The sequence below is a fragment of the Panthera leo genome, chromosome F3, assembly GCF_018350215.1.
Source record: "Panthera leo isolate Ple1 chromosome F3, P.leo_Ple1_pat1.1, whole genome shotgun sequence".
Lineage (NCBI taxonomy): Eukaryota > Metazoa > Chordata > Mammalia > Carnivora > Felidae > Panthera > Panthera leo.
In genome coordinates, this window is record NC_056696.1 from 30,785,489 (window position 1) to 30,806,563 (window position 21,075).

At 38.3% G+C, this 21,075-nt stretch overlaps 1 protein-coding gene and 1 long non-coding RNA gene across 13 annotated transcripts in view; one reads left to right on the forward strand and one right to left on the reverse strand.

Moving 5' to 3' along the window:
• RPS6KC1 (ribosomal protein S6 kinase C1) overlaps positions 1-5,107 on the reverse strand; it is a 316,680-nt gene extending 311,573 nt beyond the window's left edge. For all 12 annotated transcript variants that reach the window (XM_042925687.1, XM_042925694.1, XM_042925693.1 and 9 more), the window contains exon 1: positions 4,877-5,107. In XM_042925687.1, coding sequence (XP_042781621.1) covers positions 4,877-4,981 — 105 coding nt within the window. In that variant the 5' untranslated portion in view covers positions 4,982-5,107. The remainder of the gene's footprint in view (positions 1-4,876) is intronic.
• Positions 5,108-5,109: 2 nt separating this feature from the next.
• LOC122212037 lies at positions 5,110-11,991 on the forward strand. The gene is made up of 2 exons (XR_006198956.1): positions 5,110-5,359; positions 11,841-11,991. It is a non-coding gene; the product is annotated as an uncharacterized LOC122212037 (long non-coding RNA).
• Positions 11,992-21,075: the final 9,084 nt, after the last annotated feature.

A 21,075-nucleotide genomic window follows, 5' to 3' on the forward strand; every position in this document is an offset into this window, starting at 1 on the left:
CCTTCCAAGCAATACAACTAGTGTTTCAATTTGAAGCCTTAGAAGTGGCAATTTTCAGACTCAAATCAAGCTAAATACTTCTTCCCTTCATTCCCTACCCCCTTTTTTGTTCACATTATCACAGTTACTGTATTTTCCATGTACCCATCAGTTTTGCCAAACTACAGTAAGGCCCTGTGGGGACACATAGGTCTCTCCATACATATACCCATAGAATCTAATGAAATGTGTTTTATAACATAGGTAGTCAACAGCACAGCACTGGGATAAAAGCACTGTGACTCAGGCCAGTCTACTAGGCTCAAATCTAGACTCCACCCCTGGCTAGCCATGTGACCCTGGGCAAGTTACTTAACCTCCCTGGGCCCCAATTTCCTCATTGATAACGTAAGAATAATAATAGCATCTACTCATTGGGCTGCTGTGGAAAATGTCCTAATTTATATAAAACGCTTAGAACAGTGCTCAACTCATAGTAAGCATCATGTGTTTGCTCTTAATACTCAACAAATGTTAGCAACATAAAATGAGGACTTACATATTCTCAGTCTGAAAACAAACCTAAATTGCTTTAAGTATGCACAAGACTTGAACACTGAAAATTAGAAAATGTCGCTTAAAGGGCTACATAAATGGAAGATACATGGATCAGAAGATTCAATATTGCTAAGATATCAATATCACTAAGATATCTGCTTCTGTAGAAGCTGATCTACATTCTCAAAGTACGCCAATCAAAATCTGGGTAGGCATGTTTATAGAATTTGCCAAACTGATTCTAAACTTTATACAGAAATGCAAACAATCTAGAACAGCCAAGACAATTTTGAGAAAGAGAACCTACTTTCAAGACTTAGTTTAAAGCCACAGTAAACAAGGTTGTATGCCATCAAGAAAAAAGAAAGCATACGTCTATACAAAGACTTATATACAAATGGTCGTGATAACTATACTCATAATAGCCAAAAATTGGAAACCCAACTCAACAGGAGAATGGATTCACTGTAGTATAACCATACAATGGAGTATCAGTCAGCAATAAAAAAAGAGTAAAAACAACAACAGAGATGAATCTCAAGTACTCATGCTAAGTTACGAAGTCAAACCAAAAAACAAAGTGCATACTGTATGATTCCATTTATATCAAATTCTAGAAAATACAACCTGATCTACAATGACAGAAAAATGACCAGTGGTTCCCTAGGGACAGGGGTGGGGAGGGGGGAACCAAATGCAAAGAGGCCTGGGGGAACTTGTGCAGAGATGACCATGGCAGTGGTGACACAACTATATACATTTGTCCAAACTCATCAAATTGTACAATTAAAACTGGTGAATCTGATTGCACATAAATTGTGCTTCAATTCAAAATATAGACATAAGGCAACAACGCGTTTTTTTGTTTTTTTTTTTTTAACGTTTATTTTTGAGACAGAGACAGAGCATGAACGGGGGAGGGTCAGAGAGAGAGGGGGAGACACAGAATCAGAAGCAGGCTCCAGGCTCTGAGCTGTCAGCACAGAGCCCGACACGGGGCTCGAACTCTCGGACCGCGAGATCATGACCTGAGCCGAAGTTGGCCGCTCAACCGACTGAGCCACCCAGGCACCCCAACAACGCATTTTAAAAATAAAAGTATAGTAGGATGCCTAGGTGGCTCAGTTAAGCGTCCGGCTCTTGATTTTGGCTCAAGTCAGGATCTCATGGTTGCGAGATCAAGTCCTGGGCCAGTTCCATGCTCAACATGGAGCCTGCTTGGGATTCTCTCTTTCCCTCCCTTTCTGCTCTTCCCCATGCAGGCATGCACTCTCTCTCTCTCAAATAAACAAAAACAATAATTTTTAAAAATTAAAATGAAAGCATACCTTTTGCTTTCCATACTTGCAGAAAGAATACAGGCAAGAATTTGCCATTCATTTAATGCTGTTGAGAAATCTGCATTACAGTATGAGTTTTGTTAACATAGCATGGTGAAACAACCAAAAACACTGGTAACGGTTCTTGTAGATCTGTGTCTTCTTTAAGTAAAGAACCAAGGAAATCTATAAAACAACTTTCCAATTCTTAATAGAAATATTTATTCTAGAAAAAAAAAAAAAAATATTTATTCTAGATAAAAATTGATAAACAACACAGAACTTATCTAGGAAATCTGTTAGCCAGCGTGTGACTGGCCATAACGTTAGTCAAGCCTGCTAGGTTCCAGAGAAATACAAAACTAAGCACAAAGGAGTCTTAAAAAGATGAGAGAGCTCTTATGCTACCTAAAACTTAACAATGGCACTTACTTCCCATGATTCTAATTCTACTTCTACATAAAGAACGCTATAAGGATCAAGAATATAGGGACTGCTTCCTAAAGCTAGTAGAAAATCAATAGTTGGAAACACAGAAGACATCCCTAATCTTTAGCTCACGAAGTTGTCTCAGGGGAGGACTACTTACTTGGTTAATTCTCCTGAGGAAAGATGTTTTTCTCCTTAAGTCTCAAAAAATAATAAATATTTTACTTGTTTTATAATATTACACATACTTTTTCTAAAAAGTATATCTCCATGATGACCCTCAAGCCTTAAAATGAAAAAAGCAAAACAGAAGCCAAAAATGAGGAAATGGCCATTTACAAGGAGAAAAAAACACAGTGTAAGCAATTTCCAGTTCAAATAACCATGGCAATATGCAGCATGCATATCATAGAGATTTGGTTAGTTCTAAGGAAATGTGCTACTTCGTGTTCTAATTTATGTTGTCATACATTAGCTGTTGGTCATAAAAATTAGTTCACAGCTTAAGAAAAGATACTTAAGATGTAAATGAGGTTAACCTTTCCTTCTGTGAAGTAAGACTACAAGTAATAATCATACCCAGTGTTTCCTACTCGAGTTCCACACACATACACAGCTTCAGGGCTTTATGGGCTCTATCCCTCCCATTCACCCCTCTGCCTACCACGCCCTCTGCTTTTCTCTCACCTGTCTGGATTCTTCCCATCCTTCACCACCTATCTTAATTCTTCTCCTTCTCCCTTGAGCCAGAGCAACCTCTCTATCTTCTGAAATCCCACAGCTCTTTTCTGCAGTCTCTGAAAGCATCTAACATTCTCTCTTGTACTACTTTAAGTCCAGTTTACTCTCTTCTATGAAGATCCTTGAAAGGAAGGGACATGCTTTATTCAGTCTTGTATTCCTCATAGCACTTAGTGCCTCAAACCAAACATGTATTGATTGGATGTGCTGCCTAGAATGCCGAGGAAAACATTCCACCGATTTCTTTTCAACACTGTGTGCCATACACTGCCTCAGGTGATGTAAAAGGAAACAAATACCAGTGATGGAGACCTACTGTCGATCTACTAAGAGACACTGACATGTAACCAGGTTAATACAATATAATCGAGGTACATGTTATCATATGGGATGAGTAGGGTGCTGTGAAGGGACCACTATGTATGTTAAAGATTGTTCTAATTCCATAAAGTACGTTAGGAAAGTAGATTTTGAAGGGCCCAATTACCAGAAACGTCTCAGAAGTAGTAATTCTAAGGGTCCCTTAATTTTAGTCTTAAAAAATTTCTTAACCTGAAACTAACACTCCACCAATATAACAACCTTACTTGCATAACTGGAAGTAACAAATTTCCTTCTATCTTCAGTATAACCCTCTGAGATAACCAGGCCTGGTCTTATCTTTAAACAAATTTGCTCCTCCCATCTTCTCACATTTGTCCGGATTGTGCACCATTTCCATAAACCACGTACCACTCTCATGAGCCAAACTCTGTTTACCTAAATATACCTAACCTTTACAGTTCTCAAATCCTCCTTCCTGTGCTAACACAGAGGATTATGCCATCCTCCAAATGTATATTTAGCATTACTACTATCTGTACCTCTCTTTTCTAACAACTAATGGTAATAATAAAGTTAATTCTTAACTTTTTATATAACTTGGACTTAAGCAAAACTAGACTGAAATCCCAAATGTGCACCTACCTTATGATGTAAAATTGGTCAAGTTGTGAAACTTCCTTGAACCTCAGTTTCCTCATTAAAATTAGAATTCCATTGGGTAATATGTTCAAAATGCCTAATATACACACACATTCATACATACATACATTACATACATTCGGACTTATTTTTGTTACTCTTCTTTTCCAAGCAGGGAGATGCAAACTCTTTAAAACCCACCGCAAAAGCAATGATGAACAAAGTGGGTACTAAAAATTGCTTAGCTGATGTAAAGAAGCCTCACAACTTTTAAATAGCCCTCAAAACAACTCACACAAGACACACACACACACACACACACACACACACACACACACCGGTAAAATTTCCCGTATGTCACCTACTGAACACCATGAAAAACTCAGATGCAAAATGACACAACCAGATACAGAGGTTCTAGGCTGGTAACCCTAACACCGACATCCTTCTCAAGAATCTGTCTGCCTCAGTACAAACCTGACACTGTATAAAAGGTCAAGAGAAGAAATATATTTTATTATGTAAGTTAATTTTTCAATCTACACTATCCCTGGGAAGCAAGCAAAACCACTTCTGCAGATTTCAGCCTCAGAAGAGAAAGTCCTAATGGGATAGGGTCTGAGTCATCCATTTGAAACCATCAACGCCTGCCCCACCCTGGAACCAGGGCACTACCGCGACCTTCTACAGCAGTCTCGAGCATCCAACACTCAGCACCCACCCCAGCCTTCCCGAAGTCCCCACCTCCGACGCGGGTCCAGGCACTAGGAGCCCCCAGTCCCACCCCAGGCTCTGACCCAGGGTCAGGTACCCCCACACCAGGGCACATACCCTGGTCCCTCACGCCCCAACTCAGGATTCTACCCGCGCCTGACACCGGCACTCACCCGGGCGGTGACCTTATACACCGTGTAGCCCCTTGGATGTCTCTGGGGCTCGGTGACAGTGTAGAAACGGGCCAGGTCGGCACCCCGCTCCCGGGGAGAGGTCATCCTCCCGCCGCCTCTGCCGCCGCCGCCGCCGGCCGGGGACCATCAGGACAACCCGGCGCCGCCGCGGTCCGGGATCCCCAAACAGCCGCGAAGCGGCGAGGGGGCGGCGGCTCCACGGCTGCCCTCCGCCGCTCGGCTTGTGCTTCCGGCTCGGCAGAGAAGCTTCCGGGTCAGGCCTTTTCCAGCGTCCTGGGGGAGGGGAAACTCCGCGCAGGACGCTGGCCCCTGTCCCGGCCGGGCCCTGGCATCAGGGATCAGGTGGTCGCACTACCTCTCTTGTCACTGTGGATACCTGAGACTTCTCCAACGAAGTCTCTGTGCGCTAGCTCTTGACACCTTCTAGATTTTTCTGAGCGCTGTTAGAGCCACGACACACAGGTGAGATCCCGGTCCTCCACACCCTCGGCCAACCTGTGTACAAACTTATATGGAGTCGTAAAGGGACGGAGGGATAGTCCAGCCTAGCGTCTTCTTTCCTTCCCTACTCACGGCCGATCATTTTGCACACCCACAACAACATCTGAACTGTCACAGACATAACTGCGCCTTTTTTCTAAGACAAATCCCGTCCACCCGTGCACCTGTCTGTCAACGTCCACAGCGGCCCGCAACCCTATGTCTATCTTAAAATTCATCCCCTCGGATGCTAAAACCTGGAACCTGCGTCTAACTGGAAAAAAAAAAAAAAAAAAATCACACGACCTCTAAAAGCTACTATGAAGATAGAGTTTCCCATTCAATTGGTTGCTATCCAGTGCTTGGCAATTCTTTACCTTGCCTTGATCAGGATTTTCTTATTCCCCATAACATTCATTCCAGGTCTTTGCCATTCACCTCAACCCTCTGTTCCTCCTAGTCTTGCCCATCTACCGTTTGTCCCTGCCTTGCTTTCAGAAAAAGGGGGAGGGGTCCTCAGTACCAACCCCTCCATCTTCTCACATTTCGGTTCTGGTATGAGACATGGACACACCCCTTCCTCATTATTTACTTACTTCTTTATTTTATGTTTATTTATTTTTGAGAGAGAGAGAGAGAGACAGAGTGCAAGCAGGGGAGGAGCCGAGGGAGAGGGAGACGCAGAATCTGAAGCACGCTCCAGGCTCTGAGCAGTCAGCACAGAGCCCGCGGGGCTCAAACTCATGGGCTGTGAGATCATGACCTGAGCTGAGGTTGGAGGCTTAACTGACTGAGCCACCCAGGCACCCCTCCCTTCCTTTACTTTTCAAGACTAATCACTCTACCTGTGTGCTGAAACCCATCCCCTTCGGCAGACCTAAAGACATTGTTCGTTCCATCAGTGACATCTCAACTCTGCTTTCTATACCTTTAATCTTTTCCTCACCACTGGCTCCTCTGTGTCCCAACCTACATATGCCCAAATCTATCTATCATTCATTTATTAAACCTGAATTCCCCTACTTTGTGCCAGACATCATGCTGATAGGCACTGGAGTTACAAAGAGAGTCCCTGCTGTCAAGTACCATCTAGTGGGAAAAAACAGAGAATAATTAAAACATATTGTTGTAAGTACCATGACAGATGTATATGTGGAGTGCTGTAGAGCACATCAAACTCAGAGTAAAGGGTTTTCCGTTAGAGGGGAAACTATGACTGAATCTTGAAAGACAGAGAGGAATTAGCCAGGCTGAGATGAGAAAAAAGGACATCATCACAGTTGCCTCTTTTCCTCCTTCTTTCTCCTTCCCTGTATTGTAAAAATTGCCTAAGTTGTTTTTTAAGTAATCTGCATCAGTATTCACACATCCCACATTTATACATTCAGGGATATCACACGTTCATTACCATATTCACTTCAATTGGCCTTCACTACTATACTCCTACTAAGAAACGGCTTTGAAAAAAAATTCTAATGACCACATTTGCCCAATATTTTCAGAGTTTGAACATTTCTGACCATTTCCACCTTTTCAAAACTCCTCTGTGTCCTTAGTATATGAGTCAGCATTCTCTTTGCTTTTTCTTTTACACTCTGAGTCATTCACTCCTTTTCAGCCTCTTTTGCTGATTTCTCCTTTTAAGAAGGTTCAGTGTTGGAGTACCTGGGTGGCTCAGTCAGTTGAGCATCCAACTCTTGATTTCAGCTCAGGTTATGATCCCAGGGCCGTGGGATCGAGCCCTGCCTCCAGCCCCAAGCTGAGTGTGGAGCCTGCTTGGGATTTACAAATAGCAACTTAACATGAATCATTGCCATAAATGTAAAACCTAAAACTATAAAAGTTCTAGAAGGAAACACAGGAAAGAATCTTTGTAACTTTGGATTAGGCAAATGATTCTTAGGAAACAAAAAGTGAATTACAAGAGAAAAAAACTAATAAATTGGACTTCAAAATTAAAAATTTCTTCATTGTGAAAGATACCATTAAAGAACAAGCCACAGATTGGGAAAAATATTTACAAAACATGTATCTGATAAAGGATTTGTATCCAAAATATATAAAGAGCTTCTATAATTCAATAGTAAAAAAGAACCAATTCTACTGTTTTAATACGCAAAAGATCTAAATATCCATTTCACCAAAAATGATATAATGAGGGCAAATAAGCACATGTACTACCTTATTCATCTTTAAGGAAATTTCTTTTATTTTTTTTTAATATGAAATTTATTGTCAAATTGGTTTCCATACAACACCCAGTGCTCATCCCAACAGATGCCCTCCTCAATGCCCATCACCCACTTACCCCTCCTTCCCACCCCCCATCAATCCTCAGTTTATTCTCAGTTTTTAAGAGTCTCTTACAGTTTGCCTCCTTCCCTCTCTAATTTTTTTTCCCCTTCCCCTCCCCCATGGTCTTCTGTTAAGTTTCTCAGGATCCACATAAGAGTGAAAACATATGGTATCTTTCTCTGTATGGCTTATTTCACTTAGTGTAACACTCTCCAGTTCCATCCACGTTGCTACAAAAGGCCAGATATCATTCTTTCTCATTGCCAAGTAGTATTCCATTGTATATATAAACCACAATTTCTTTATCCATCAGTTGATGAACATTTAGGCTCTTTCCATAATTTGGCTATTGTTGAAAGTGCTGCTATAAACATTGGGGTACAAGTGCCCCTATGCATCAGCACTCCTATATCCTTTGGGTAAATTCCTAGCAGTGCTATTGCTGGGTTATAGGGTAGGTCTATTTTTAATTTTTTGAGGAACCTCCACACTGTTTTCCAGAGTGGCTGCACCAGTTTGCACTCCCACCAACAGTGCAAGAAGGTTCCCGTTTCTCCACATCCTCTCCGGCATCTATAGTCTCCTGATTTGTTCATTTTAGCCATTCTGAGGTGTGAGGTGATATCTCAGTGTGGTTTTGATTTGTAAGGAAATTGCTTTTAAAAGCACAATGAGGGAAAATGGTGGAGTAAGGAACTCCAAAAGTCCACTATTCCACATAAGCAATGAAAAAAGCTGGCAAAAATTGTCCATATCAACTCTTTCAGAGCTCTGAAAACCAAACAAAAGATTATGGCAACCCAGGGAGCATTTATTCAAGAAAAACAGCTAAATCTCTAGGAACAGCAAGCTTTCTAACATTTTTTAAAGTTTATTTATTTAAGTAATCTCTACACCCAACATGAGACGAACTCACGACCCTAACTAAGATCAATAGTCTCATGTTCTTCTGACCAAGCCAGCCAGATGCCCCACACTTTCTAACATTTTAACTTACCCTAGTTCCATCCCCTACTTTTCAACTCAGGGTATCCCGTTAAATAATGGTCTACTTTCCTGGTACCAGTACAGAGGGAGCAAAAGACACCTGATTCTCACAGAATAGTAATTATTTCTTTTGATCTATCTAGTGGTTCCCTGGAGAATGGCCTCAAAAGGCTTGTCTTTATCTCAGCTAACTTGTCCCAGTGCTAAAGCCGCTATCCAAGGGACATTTGTTGTTGTTGTTGTTGTTTTTCAGGGGACATTTGTGAAAACAAACAATAATAGACTGCCCAAGAAGGTTGAGAGGAAAGACAGGAGAATAAGGTTTGGGGAATAGGGCCTTGAAAAGCTCCAGAGAGTCTAGAAAATCACGCACATAACCAAGACTGTACATAAGCTCATGAAAGACCTAAGAAAGCCCTAAGTTTTCGTATCTGGCTGACTTTGCAAAAGCAAAAAACAGAGGTTAAGACAGTTGTAAATTACCTGAGTATTGAGGGTATACCCCAACCTACAAACATACAACATACTGCAAAGACTGGGAGATTTTTAAATTTTTTAAATATTTTAATTTTTTTATTTCCAGGCATTTAAGAAAATCTCTGTTTAATCATTAGCTGACCAGTAAGCTAATAGAACAGAGACTTCAGTGGCCACACACAACAAATAATAGATTTTATAAAATTAGTTCAGAAAACTAGTCCCATGTCGGGCTTTGTGCTAACAGAGCCTGGAGCCTGCTTCAGATTCTGTGTCTCCCTCCCTCTCTACCCCTCCCCCGTTCATGCTCTGTCTCTCTCTCTCTCACAAATAAATAAACATTAAAAAAAATTTTTTTTAATTAGTTCAGAAAAGTTACTAAACAAATAACAATAACAAACAATAACAATGAACTCAGGAGAGGGAAGAGAATCTGATTTCCAGAGGTGAAACATTATAATATTCAAAATGTCCGATTTTCAACAAAAAATTATAAGGCAGCCTAAAAAACAAGAAAGCATGGCCCACACACAGGAGAAAAAAAGCAATCAATAAAAATAAAAACCATGTCTATGAGAAAGCCCAAATGTCCTTTACTAGACAAAGACTTAAATCAGTTATTTTAAATGTGTTCAAATTACTAGAGAAAAACTATGTCAAACTGACTAAAGCCAAAACCAAAACTGGCTCAAGAAGAAACAGAAAATCTGAAAAGACCTATAATAAGTAATGATATTGAATCAGTAATCAAAAAACTTCAACGAAGAAAAAACCCAGGATCAAATGGCTTCACTGGTAAATCCTACCAATTGTTTAAAAAAGAACACAAATTTTTCTTAAACTCTTTCAAAAAAATCGAAGATGGGTGAACACTTACTAACTCATTTTATGAGGTCAGTATTATCTGGATACCAAAGCCAAAGACATCACAAAAAAAGGAAAATTGCAGACCAATATCCCTTATGAATATATACAAACATCTTCAACTAAATGTTAGCAAATCAAATGCCACAGCATATTAAAAATATTAAATACTAATGACCAAATGGCATAAATCCCAAAAATACAAGGTAAGTTTAACATATGAAAATAAATCAATGTGACAGACCATAATAATGGAAATAAAGCAGAAAAATACATGATTATTTCATTAGATGCAGAAAAAGAATTTGACAAAATCCTTTTCATGATAAAAGCACACCCTTTCATGATAAAAGCACAAAACAAACTAGAAGTAGAAGGTAAACTCCTCAACCCAACAAAGGACATTGATAGAAAAGTCATAGCTAACATCATAATGGTAAAAGACTGAAAGCTTTTCTCCCTAAGATCAGAAACAAAACAAAGATGTATACTCTTTACACATCTATTCAACACTGTACTGGAATTTCTAGCCAGGGCAATTAGACAAGACAAACTAAAAGAATCCAGATTGTAAAGACAGAAGTAAAACTCTTATTTGCAAGTGATATGATCTCATATTTGGAAAATTCTAAAGGATACACACAAAACAAAAACTTATTAGAGCTAATAAAGTTAAGCAAAATTGCAGGATATAAGATCATTATACAAAAACCAATTTTATTTCTATACACTAGTAATAAACAATCTGAAAATGAGATTAGGAAAATAATTCTATCATCAAAAATAAAACATTTGGGAATAAGGTTAACCAAGGAAATGCAAGGCTTGTATACTGAAAGCTCTAAAACATCGCTGAGAGAAATTTAAGACCTAAATAAATACAAAGTCATCTCATGTTCATGGACTGGAATATTGTTAAAATGGAAATATTCCCCAAATTGATCTATAGATTCAATGTAATCCCTACTGCAATTTCAACTGCTCTTTTTCCAGAAATGGACAAGCTGATCCTAAAATTCACGTGAAATGCAAAAGCCTTTGAATAGCCAAAACAACCTTAAAAAAAAAAAAAAAAAAGTTGAAGGACTCACACGTCCTGATTTCAAAACTTACTACAAAGCTATAGTTATCAAGGCAATGCGATAGTGGCATAAAGATAAACATATAAATAAATGGCATAGAGTTGAGAACTCAGAAATACTCTCATACATTATAGTCCAATACTTGTCAACAAGGATGGAGGTGGATGGTGTGGGGACCGATAGTCTTTTCAACAAATGGTGTTGGAAAAACTGGACATCCACATCAAAAAGAATCTGGACTCCTACCTAACGCCATATACTAAAATTGTACCAAAGACTTAAATGTAAGAACTAGAACTATGAAACTCTTAGAAAGAAACAGGTGTATACCTTTTTAACCTTGAATTAGGAAATGGTTTGTTAGCTATGACATAAAAAGCACTAGCAACCAAACTAAAAATAAAGTTATGTCATCAAAATTAAATGTTTCATACATCAAAGGACTCTATGAAGAAAGTGAAAGGGAACCTACAGAATGGGAGAAAATATATGTTATCTGCGAGGGTGTAGTATCCAGATTAATCTAACTCAACAATGAAGAACAAATAACCCTATTTAATAATAAGCAAAGGATCACGCTAGGATGGTGATATGGGCTGAATTGTGCCCCCCAAAAATCCATATGTTGAAGTTCTAACCTCTGTTACCTCAGAATGCGATTGTATTTGGAGGAAGGTCCTTTAAAGTGGCAATTAAGGTAAAATGAGATGGTTTGGGTGGGTCCTAATCTAATATGACTCATGTTTTCATAAGAGAAGATTAAGACATACACAGGAAAGACCATGTGAAGACGCAGAGAGAAGATGGCCATTTACAAAACAAGGAGAGAGACCTTCAGAAGAAACTAGCCCTGCCAACACTTTGATATACTTCCAGCCTCCAGAATTGTAATAAAATACATTGTCCAAGCCTGTGGACAGTCTGTGGTAGTTTGTTACATTAGCCCTAGCAAACTAATACAGAGGGCTATTTTTAAAAATAGACAATAACAAGTTGGTTATTGAAGATGTGGAGTAATTTGACCCTCATACATTGCTCATGGGAATTTTAAATGATGCAGCTCATGTGGAAAAAATTTTTACAATTTCTTAAAAACTAAACACAGAGTTACCATATGATCCAGCAATTCCACTCCTAACTATGCTCAAGAGAACTGAAAAATATGTCCACAAAAAACCTGCACGTGAATGTTATTAGCAGTATTATATACAACAGGCAAAAAGTAGGAATAACCCCCAAAAAGACATTCAGATGGCCGACACATGAAAAAATGCTCCACGTCACTCATTATCAGGGAAATACAAATCAAAACCACAATGAGATACCACTTTCCACCTGTCAGAATGGCTAAATTAACAACTCGGGCAACAACAGATGTTGGCGGGGATGCGGAGAAAGAGGATCTCTTTTGCATTGTTGGTGGGAATGCAAGCTGGTGCAGCCACTCTGGAAAACAGTTTGGAGGTTCCTCAAGAAGCTAAAAATAGAACTACCCTACAACCCAGCAATTGCACTACTAGGTATTTATCCAAGGGACACAGGTATCCCATTTCAAAGGGGCACATGCACCCCAATGTTTATAGCTGCACTACCAACAACAGCCAAAGTATGGAAAGAGCCCAAATGTCCATTGATGGATGGATGAATGGATAAAGAAGATGTGGTATGTGTGTATATATATATATGTATATGTGTATATATATATGTATATGTGTATATATATATGTATATGTGTATATATATATGTATAAGTATATATATGTATATATACATATATATATGTATTACTTGGCAATCAAAAAGAATGAAATCTTGCCATTTGTAACTACGTGCATGGAACTAGAGGGTATTATGCTAAGTGAAATTAGTCAGTCAGAGAAAGACAAATATCATATGACTTCACTCATATGAGGACTTTAAAACACAGAACAGATGAACATAAGGGAAGGAAAGCAAAAATAATAAAAACAGGGGGACAAAACATAAGAGACTCTGAAATATGGAGAACAAATAGAGGGTTACTGGAGGTGTTGTGGGAGGGGGAATGGGCTAAATGGGTAAGGGGTATTAAGGAATCTATGCCTGAAATCATTGTTGCACTATATGCTAACTAATCCGGATGTAAATTAAAAAAATAAAATTAAAAAAATTTTTAAAAAGTAGGAATAACCCAAGTATCCATAAACTGATGAAAAGACAAACAAAATATGGTTTATCCAATACAATGGAGTACTATTCAGCCATAAAAAGGAGTAAAGTACTAATACATACTACAACATCGATGAACCTTGAAAAAATTACACTATGTGAAAGAAGCCAGACAGAAAAGTCTAACTAGTACATAATTTAATTTATATAAAGTGTCCAGATTGAAAAATCTGTGAAGACAGAAAGGAGATTAGTGGTTGACAAGGGATGGAGGGAGAAAGGGGATGAGGAAATTGGGAGGTATGGGGTTTCTTTTAAGGATAATGGAAAGTTCTGGAATTAGTGGTGATGATTACACAAGCTTGCAAATATTCTAAAAACCACTGAGTTATATACTTTATGTGGTTAAAATGGTGACTTTTATGTTATGTGAATTTTATCTTAATTCGTAAGGTGAGATATCACCTTACGACCAAAACAATGGCTAACATTAAAAAAAAAAAATTTAAATCTTTATTCACTTTTAAGAGACAGAGAGAGAACATGAGGGGCGGCGGGCAGAGACGGGGGGGGACACAGAATCCAAAGCAGGCTCCAGGCTGTCAGCACAGAGCCCAATGCGGAGCTCGAACCCACGAACCATGAGATCATGACCTGAGCCAAAGTTGGAAGCTCAACCGACTGAGCCACCCAGGCGCCCCATCAATGGCTAACATTTTAAAGACTGGTGCTACCCAATGTTGACAGGGACAGGAGCAACTGAAACTTTCATAGGTTGCCAGTGGGAATTCAAAATGACTCAGCCACATTGGAAAACAATTTGGCAGTTTCTTATAAAGTTAAACATACACTTACTATATATCCCAGCAATCTCACTCGTAGGTATTTTACCCCAGAGAATATGGGGTATCTCCATATGATAATATATATATCCATATGAATATATATATAATATATATATCCATATATATATATATAATATATATATATATATCTCCATATGAAGACCTACATGTGAATATTGATAGCAGCTCTATTCATAATGGCCCCCAAAGGGAAACAACTCAAATATCCACCTAACAGATTGTGGTCCCAGAATGACTAAAGGTAAAAATACTGATAATAATAGCAATTTCATTCCTGGAGATATACACAAGAAAAGTGAGTGAGTATATCCATTTAAAAAGACACACACAGGCAAGTTTACAGCATTATTATTCAGAAGGTCTGAAAATTTGCCACAACCCAAGTGTCAATTATCAGTAAAATGGACAAGTTAAATGTGGTATAAATCACACAATGGAATTTACACAGCAATTAAAAAGGAAGAACTACTGGTACATGTATCAACAAGGATGAATGTACACACGTAATGTTGAGCAAAAGAAGGCAGACCTAAGAGTATATACCCTATGATCCCATTCACAGAAAATTCAAGAAACTAAAACAATTTTATGGTGATAGAAGTCAGAATAGTGGTTATCCACAGAGGATGGAGAGGGGGCAGGCGGTGAAAGGTACAATGGGTATCGCCTGAGAAGCACCTGAGAGACGTCTGGGACACCGGAAAGTTCATGCTCTGGTTAGCAGTTACGTAAGTGTACACACGTGAAAATTTATCAAGCTGAACATTTAAGATTTATGTACTTATGTGCCCAAGTAGTAAGTTTTTTAAATTTTCAAAGAAAATAAAAACTACCCTGGTCTACCTACCTGCCTCCAATTCATCCATAGTCCCATTAAAATTATCCTATGAGATTTTTCAAAATATTATAATAGCTCAAAGATTCCCTTAAATCTTTTTTTTGACATCCATGACCCCAGATTTCCCAAGCTTAAGGTAACTGTTTATGAACTAAAAATTCATTAAAGAAAGTTAATACCTACCTTACACTTTGATGTTAGCCTTCACCAAAGGATCCTTCCAGCTAAATGTCCAGTGGCATAGGCAGAGTCAAAATACTTGGTAAAGTCACCACCAAACAGCCACTGACTTACTCATTATTTAGACAAACAAAAGACGAAGTCCCTCTCTTCAAGTAGATATTAAACAACCACAGAGTGTTTTTGCTCTTTCTTACGTGCAGCTTTCTCATGCTTTCCTCTGATGCTCCATTGCTCAGTCTCTTCGTTCTCCCCGGTGTCCAAGGAACCCCTGCTGAGGGCTGCTCTTACTCCTTAATATCTTCCCAGAAAGATAACCCTAGGAGCCCTAAAACAGACCAAACCAGGCAGCAAGATAATTTGTCAGAGGTGAGCTCTATTCCATAACATCCACAAGTCTCTGCACCATAGGGACTCACAAATCTGCAAAGCCCCATTCAGGATTGAGAGATGGGAAGAACAAAGCATTTGGGATAGAGAGGAGAAAAAGGCTAATCTAAATTTCATATTCTGACTACCAAACTCCTAGAATTGTACCTCTGGTTTAAAAGCCTGGACACTGAGAGTTCTTAATTTAATCAGCCCACACAAGTTAGGAAAGAAATAGATTCTAGCAAGGGGTGAGTGCTGTAATGTTTTCATCAAAGACGACTGCAGAACATACACTCATACATACATTCCATCAGCTTTCCAGATTAATTTACTATTATAAGACCACTATTTAAATCTTCCTTGTTTCAAATTAAATCTTTAGTTTGCCACCACCGTAGCAGGCTAAGATGTAATCTTAGGTCGGAAAAATGAGAAACCATGTGAAAAAAAAAAAAAAAGAAAGGAAACATTCCACAACCATAAAGAATTAGGAAATCACTGTACCAGACTACAGGATTCTGCAGGGGAAAGAACTATGTCACCATGACAACCTGGGATATTTTTATTGAGAGAGTTGATAGGTTCTACAGAAACATTTTTCATAATTTGGAGGCTGAAAGTAATATATAAGAACATGCGTGGGAGTTGAGAGACATTTCAAATTTGGATTTTCATCTTTTTTTTCAGTTTTTCCTTGCAATCTACATGTTGCCAAATCTTGTTTTTTAAGGGCAAAGGGATAAAAGTAATTTTTATATCCCATATTCATATATAAGCATTAGGTACATGTGTGTATTTATGTAACTTCACTCATTAACAAACAATACAAAGTTTCTTGACAAGCAGGGGGAAATTTGTATCAATTAATGGCTCAAAATAGTTTATATATTTGCATACCCATCCTTGGCTTAAAAATCTGAAAGTATCAGATAGATATTTCTGTCATGTATTGTATCCATACTATATTACTTCTCATTTGACTTCATAACATTTTTATCTTCTATTTTTAATTTCCTTTGTACCATTTCCCAAAGAGTCTGTATACGGTTCTGCTATATATGTATTATCTACCTGGTATATGCTAGTTTACTTAACAAAGTGTATGTTTTCAATGTTATTTTGCCTACAAAGCAGATGTAAAATAAAACAAAACATTTGTCTCTCTGTGTCTTATAACAGATACTTCACAGCTATCATTTATTCAAGCTTCACAATATTTTACAGGTATTATTATCCCCATTTTAGAGATGAAGTAACTGTTATCAAGGAGATGATATATTTGCTACTTCCACAGGGAAGTGTCAGGTCTGTGTTAAAATCCAGGTCTATTTGACACCTGAGAGTCTTCCCATTTCCTATGTTACACTGAATCTCAACGTCCTCATAATTCTTGAAGCACAGACTTTGCACTTACAAATAAATAAATAAATAAATTGTTTCTGGACAATAAGGCAATATATAATGCAATATAATCCAACATATCTATACTTCCAGCTAAGATACCTGTAATTTCTTGCATTGAAGACATCCTCTGCTCCAAACACATATCAACGACACATAAAATATAAAAAGAGAAATTACGAAACAAATGAAGAGGGGTGCCTGGGTGGTTCAGTCAGTTGAGCATCCAACTCCTGATTTTGGCTCAGGTCATGGTCTCACAGGTTGTGGGATCAAGCCCCACACTGGGCTCCATGCTGGGCTTGGAGCCTGCTTGGGATTCATTCATTCATTCTCTCTCTCTCTCTCTCTCTCTCTCTCTCTCTCTCTCTCAAACTAAATTAAAAACAATACAAACCATTATCATGCTCAGAACACCAAAGCTGAGGCCTGCTGGGCTCCCCATCTAGGAATTTTGTACTGCTGTGTACAGGGACCAAAAATCCTCCCAAGAAAGGGAAGGGATGGATTCAAGTTCACTGCTGAAACCAGGGGCTTCTTCACCCATGAAAAAAAGTTAAAAAGGGCTGCAGTGACTCCTTCTAGAGCCATGGCTTAGGGAGCCAGAAGAAAGGTGACACAGCACCACACCCAGGACCTGGGCCAAGCTGCCCACTAGTTCAGAGACTGGATCTGTAATTTCTCTTAATAGCATAGCCAGACAAGCCTAAGCCAGGAATCTAAGTCCCAATTCTAGTCTGGGAGTTCCTTGGGGAAAAATGGAGGCAACTAAGAGTTAACAAAAAGTGAGAAAAACAAACAAACAAACAAACAAACAAATTTCCTAATCAGGATGTCTGCATATCAAAATTCCAAAACATATAAGGAAATTCATACTTAGAACAGTGACCAACAAAATTAGAGGAGATAAGTTCATCCCAGATGAAATGAACATAAGAAAATGATTTGAAAATGAGTTTTAAATAAGCATGTAAGCATATTTAAGTATTCTCTAAGAAAGTTAAAAGAAAAAATACAAGGAATTATAAAAGCAAGGAGAAAAACAAAAGGTTGACATGGAAAAGCATCTACTAGATATCCTGGAAATAACAAAATATAGTCGTTGAAATAAACACTCAATAGACAACATACACTCTGGTCTCAGTTGAAGAAAAAGTTTAGTAAATTAATAGAACTGAGGATTCACCCAGATCTCCACATAGCAAGATAAGATGAAAAGGAGAGGAAAGAGAAGGAGGAGGACAGGAGGAGTGGTTAAGCGTAGTCAGAAGACAAAAGAATGAAGAGGGTTTAATAGTGATCTAATAGGAATTCCAGAAAAAGATAATAGAGGAAATGGTGGGAAAAACAATATTCACAGAGATAATGGGGTCAACATTTCTGAATTGAACAAAGAAGTTTTCAGAAAGAAAGTTCACATTGAATGCTAATTAGTAAAAAGCAATTCTAGGGCGCCTGGTGGCTCAGTCTATTAAGATTCTGACCTTGGCTCAGGTCATGATCTCATGGTCTATGAGTTCAAGCCCCACATCAGGCTCTCTCTGCTCTCGGCACAGAGCCTGCTTTGGATCCTCTGTCTCCCTCTCTCTGCCCCTCCACCACCTGTGCTCTCTCTCTGGCTCTCTCAAAATAAATAAATAAACTTTAAGAAAAAAAAAGAAAAAAGCAATTCCACATATACAAAGTAGATCTTAAAAACCAACAGGAGAAAGGACAGGTTAGCTGCAATGGAATGACATTTATACTTACAGCAGACTTAATCAGCAACAATAGATGTTAGAACACAATGAGTAATTAAGAATACTATGGAAAAATAACTGTGGGTCTCAAAGTATATCAAACCCTAAATATCATTCAAGAAAGAAACCAAAGTAAAGATATTATCAGTGACACAAAACTAAGAGACCTTATCACAAACATTTGCTAAGAAACAAGAAAGAGCAAAGAAATTTTTTTGAATATGTTGATGAATTTGCTTACTATTAAAAGGCTAATTTTGAGGGAACAAAATAAACTAAGAAATACGGGTAGCAATGTTTAGTGAAAAGTTAACGTCTAGTAAAGTCTTATTTGGGAAGAAGACAGAAATAAGATTTTTATTAGATATTTTGTTAGGAATAGAAATGAAATTAGTATTTGGCAAAAGGGAATTTTTATACACACCTAGTAGAAGTACAACCAATTTGGAGAGCAATTTCTAGTAGATGAGGATGTATTATTCCCTCTCAGCCAGCAATTCCAATTCTAGGAACATATAAAGAAAACATCCCAGGGGCGCCTGGGTGGCTCAGTCAGTCAGTTGAACTTCCAACTTCGGCTCAGGTCATGATCTCTCAATTCTGTTTGTGAGTTCATGTCCCACATTGGGCTCATCGGGCTCACAGCTCAGAGCCTGGAGCCTGCTTCAGATTCTGTGTCTCCCTTTCTCTGCCCCTCCTGCGCTGGCAGTCTGCCTCATTCTCTCTCAAAAATAAACAAACATTAATAAAGAAACAAAATGTTTAAAAAAATCACAAATGCGAGCAAGGAGACATACAAGAATATTCATAACAGCATTAGTAATAATAGTAAAAAACTATAAACAACGTAAATGTGTATCAGCAGAATAAAGGATTAGTAAATTGTGATTTGTATTTGGAATACTGTGTGCAGTAGGAAAAAGTGAATGAACCAGAATTAGAAGTAGAAACATGAGTAAAATCTTATAACATTGAGAATAAAAAACAAGTCGCAGAAAGATGCAGAGTATAACATTCTAGTTTTAAAATGTTTAAAATTTAGTTTTAAAAGATTATATGTTGTATATAATACTTAAAATCAATGGAAAACTTAACAGTACATGGGAATGAAAAGAGCCAAAATCAGGATAGTAGTTACCTTTGGGAAGATGAAGGGGAATGGCATTGCGTATGGGGTACCAAGAGGCTTCAACTATACTTGTAATATTTTCTTTTTTTTTAAGTTTATTTTATGTCTTTTCAGAGAGAACACAAGCAGGGGAGGGGCAGAGAAAGAGGGAGACACAGAATCTGAAGCAGGCTCCAGGCTCCGAGCTGTCAGCACAGAGCCTGACATGGGGCTCGAATTCATGAGTCGCGAGATCATAACCTGAGCTGAAGCGGGACGCTTAACCAACTGATCCACCCAGGCAGCTCTTGTAACATTTGACTTCTTAAGCTGGGTGTAGGGATAAATGAATAAACGAATGAGTGAATGAATTTTAACCGCAAATGTCATCGGAGTATACCTGATAAAGAGGTATAACCTGGAAAGATTATTTAAATTGGAACTTAACAAACTACAAATGTTATGCATTTGTTATGGTATCAACTTATTTTCTTTCCCCTAGCTTTACTGAGGTATGATTGGCAACTAAAAACTATATATTAAGGTATGCAACATGATGTTTTAATATATGTATACATTTTTAAATGATTATCACAATCAAGCTTAACATAGTTAAGCTATTTGTGTGTGTGTGTGTGTGTGTGTGTGTGTGTGTGTGTTGAGGACATTTAAGATCTACTCTCTTAGCAAATTTCAAATATACAATACATTATTATTAACTATGCTATCACCATGCTATAGAGTAGGTCTCAGAACTTCATCTTATAACTGCAAGTTTGTAACCTTTGAGGAATATGGTATTACCTTCTGATTCTTTCTGTCCTCTAGAAACTAGCGAAGGCCTTCTCCAGTTGTGTCAAAGTGAAACGTTTCTGTTTCAGTTTGTTTTGGACTTTTCTTCTTTCTCCTGGCTCTGCCTTGTTTGCCGATCCAATCTGGACATCCCAGTCCAGAGGCTGAAATGGTCACTTCCCTGCTTAAGGATTGGAAAAACAATTTTCAAATAATTCTAAGTCTCTCTGCTATTGTTCAAAATTTGTATTCTGAGTATTATTTTCTCTTCGGCCACATTTCCATAGCTCTAGCCATGTCTATTTCTAGTTGTACAGTACTTAATTCCTTCATGAGCTTCGCTGAACCTCTGTTACACCCTGAAAAGTGCCTCCACTAGTGACTTACTCCTCAGGAGGAGAGACACTCTCTGACTCCATGCCACTGCATCTCTCCATCTCATCTCTCTTCATAATCAGCCTTGGCAGTTTCAGTGAAAGAGAGCAGTCTTACCTGCTTTATAGTTTGGGCAGGAAGAACGTTCATGGACCAAGAGTAAACACAGAAACA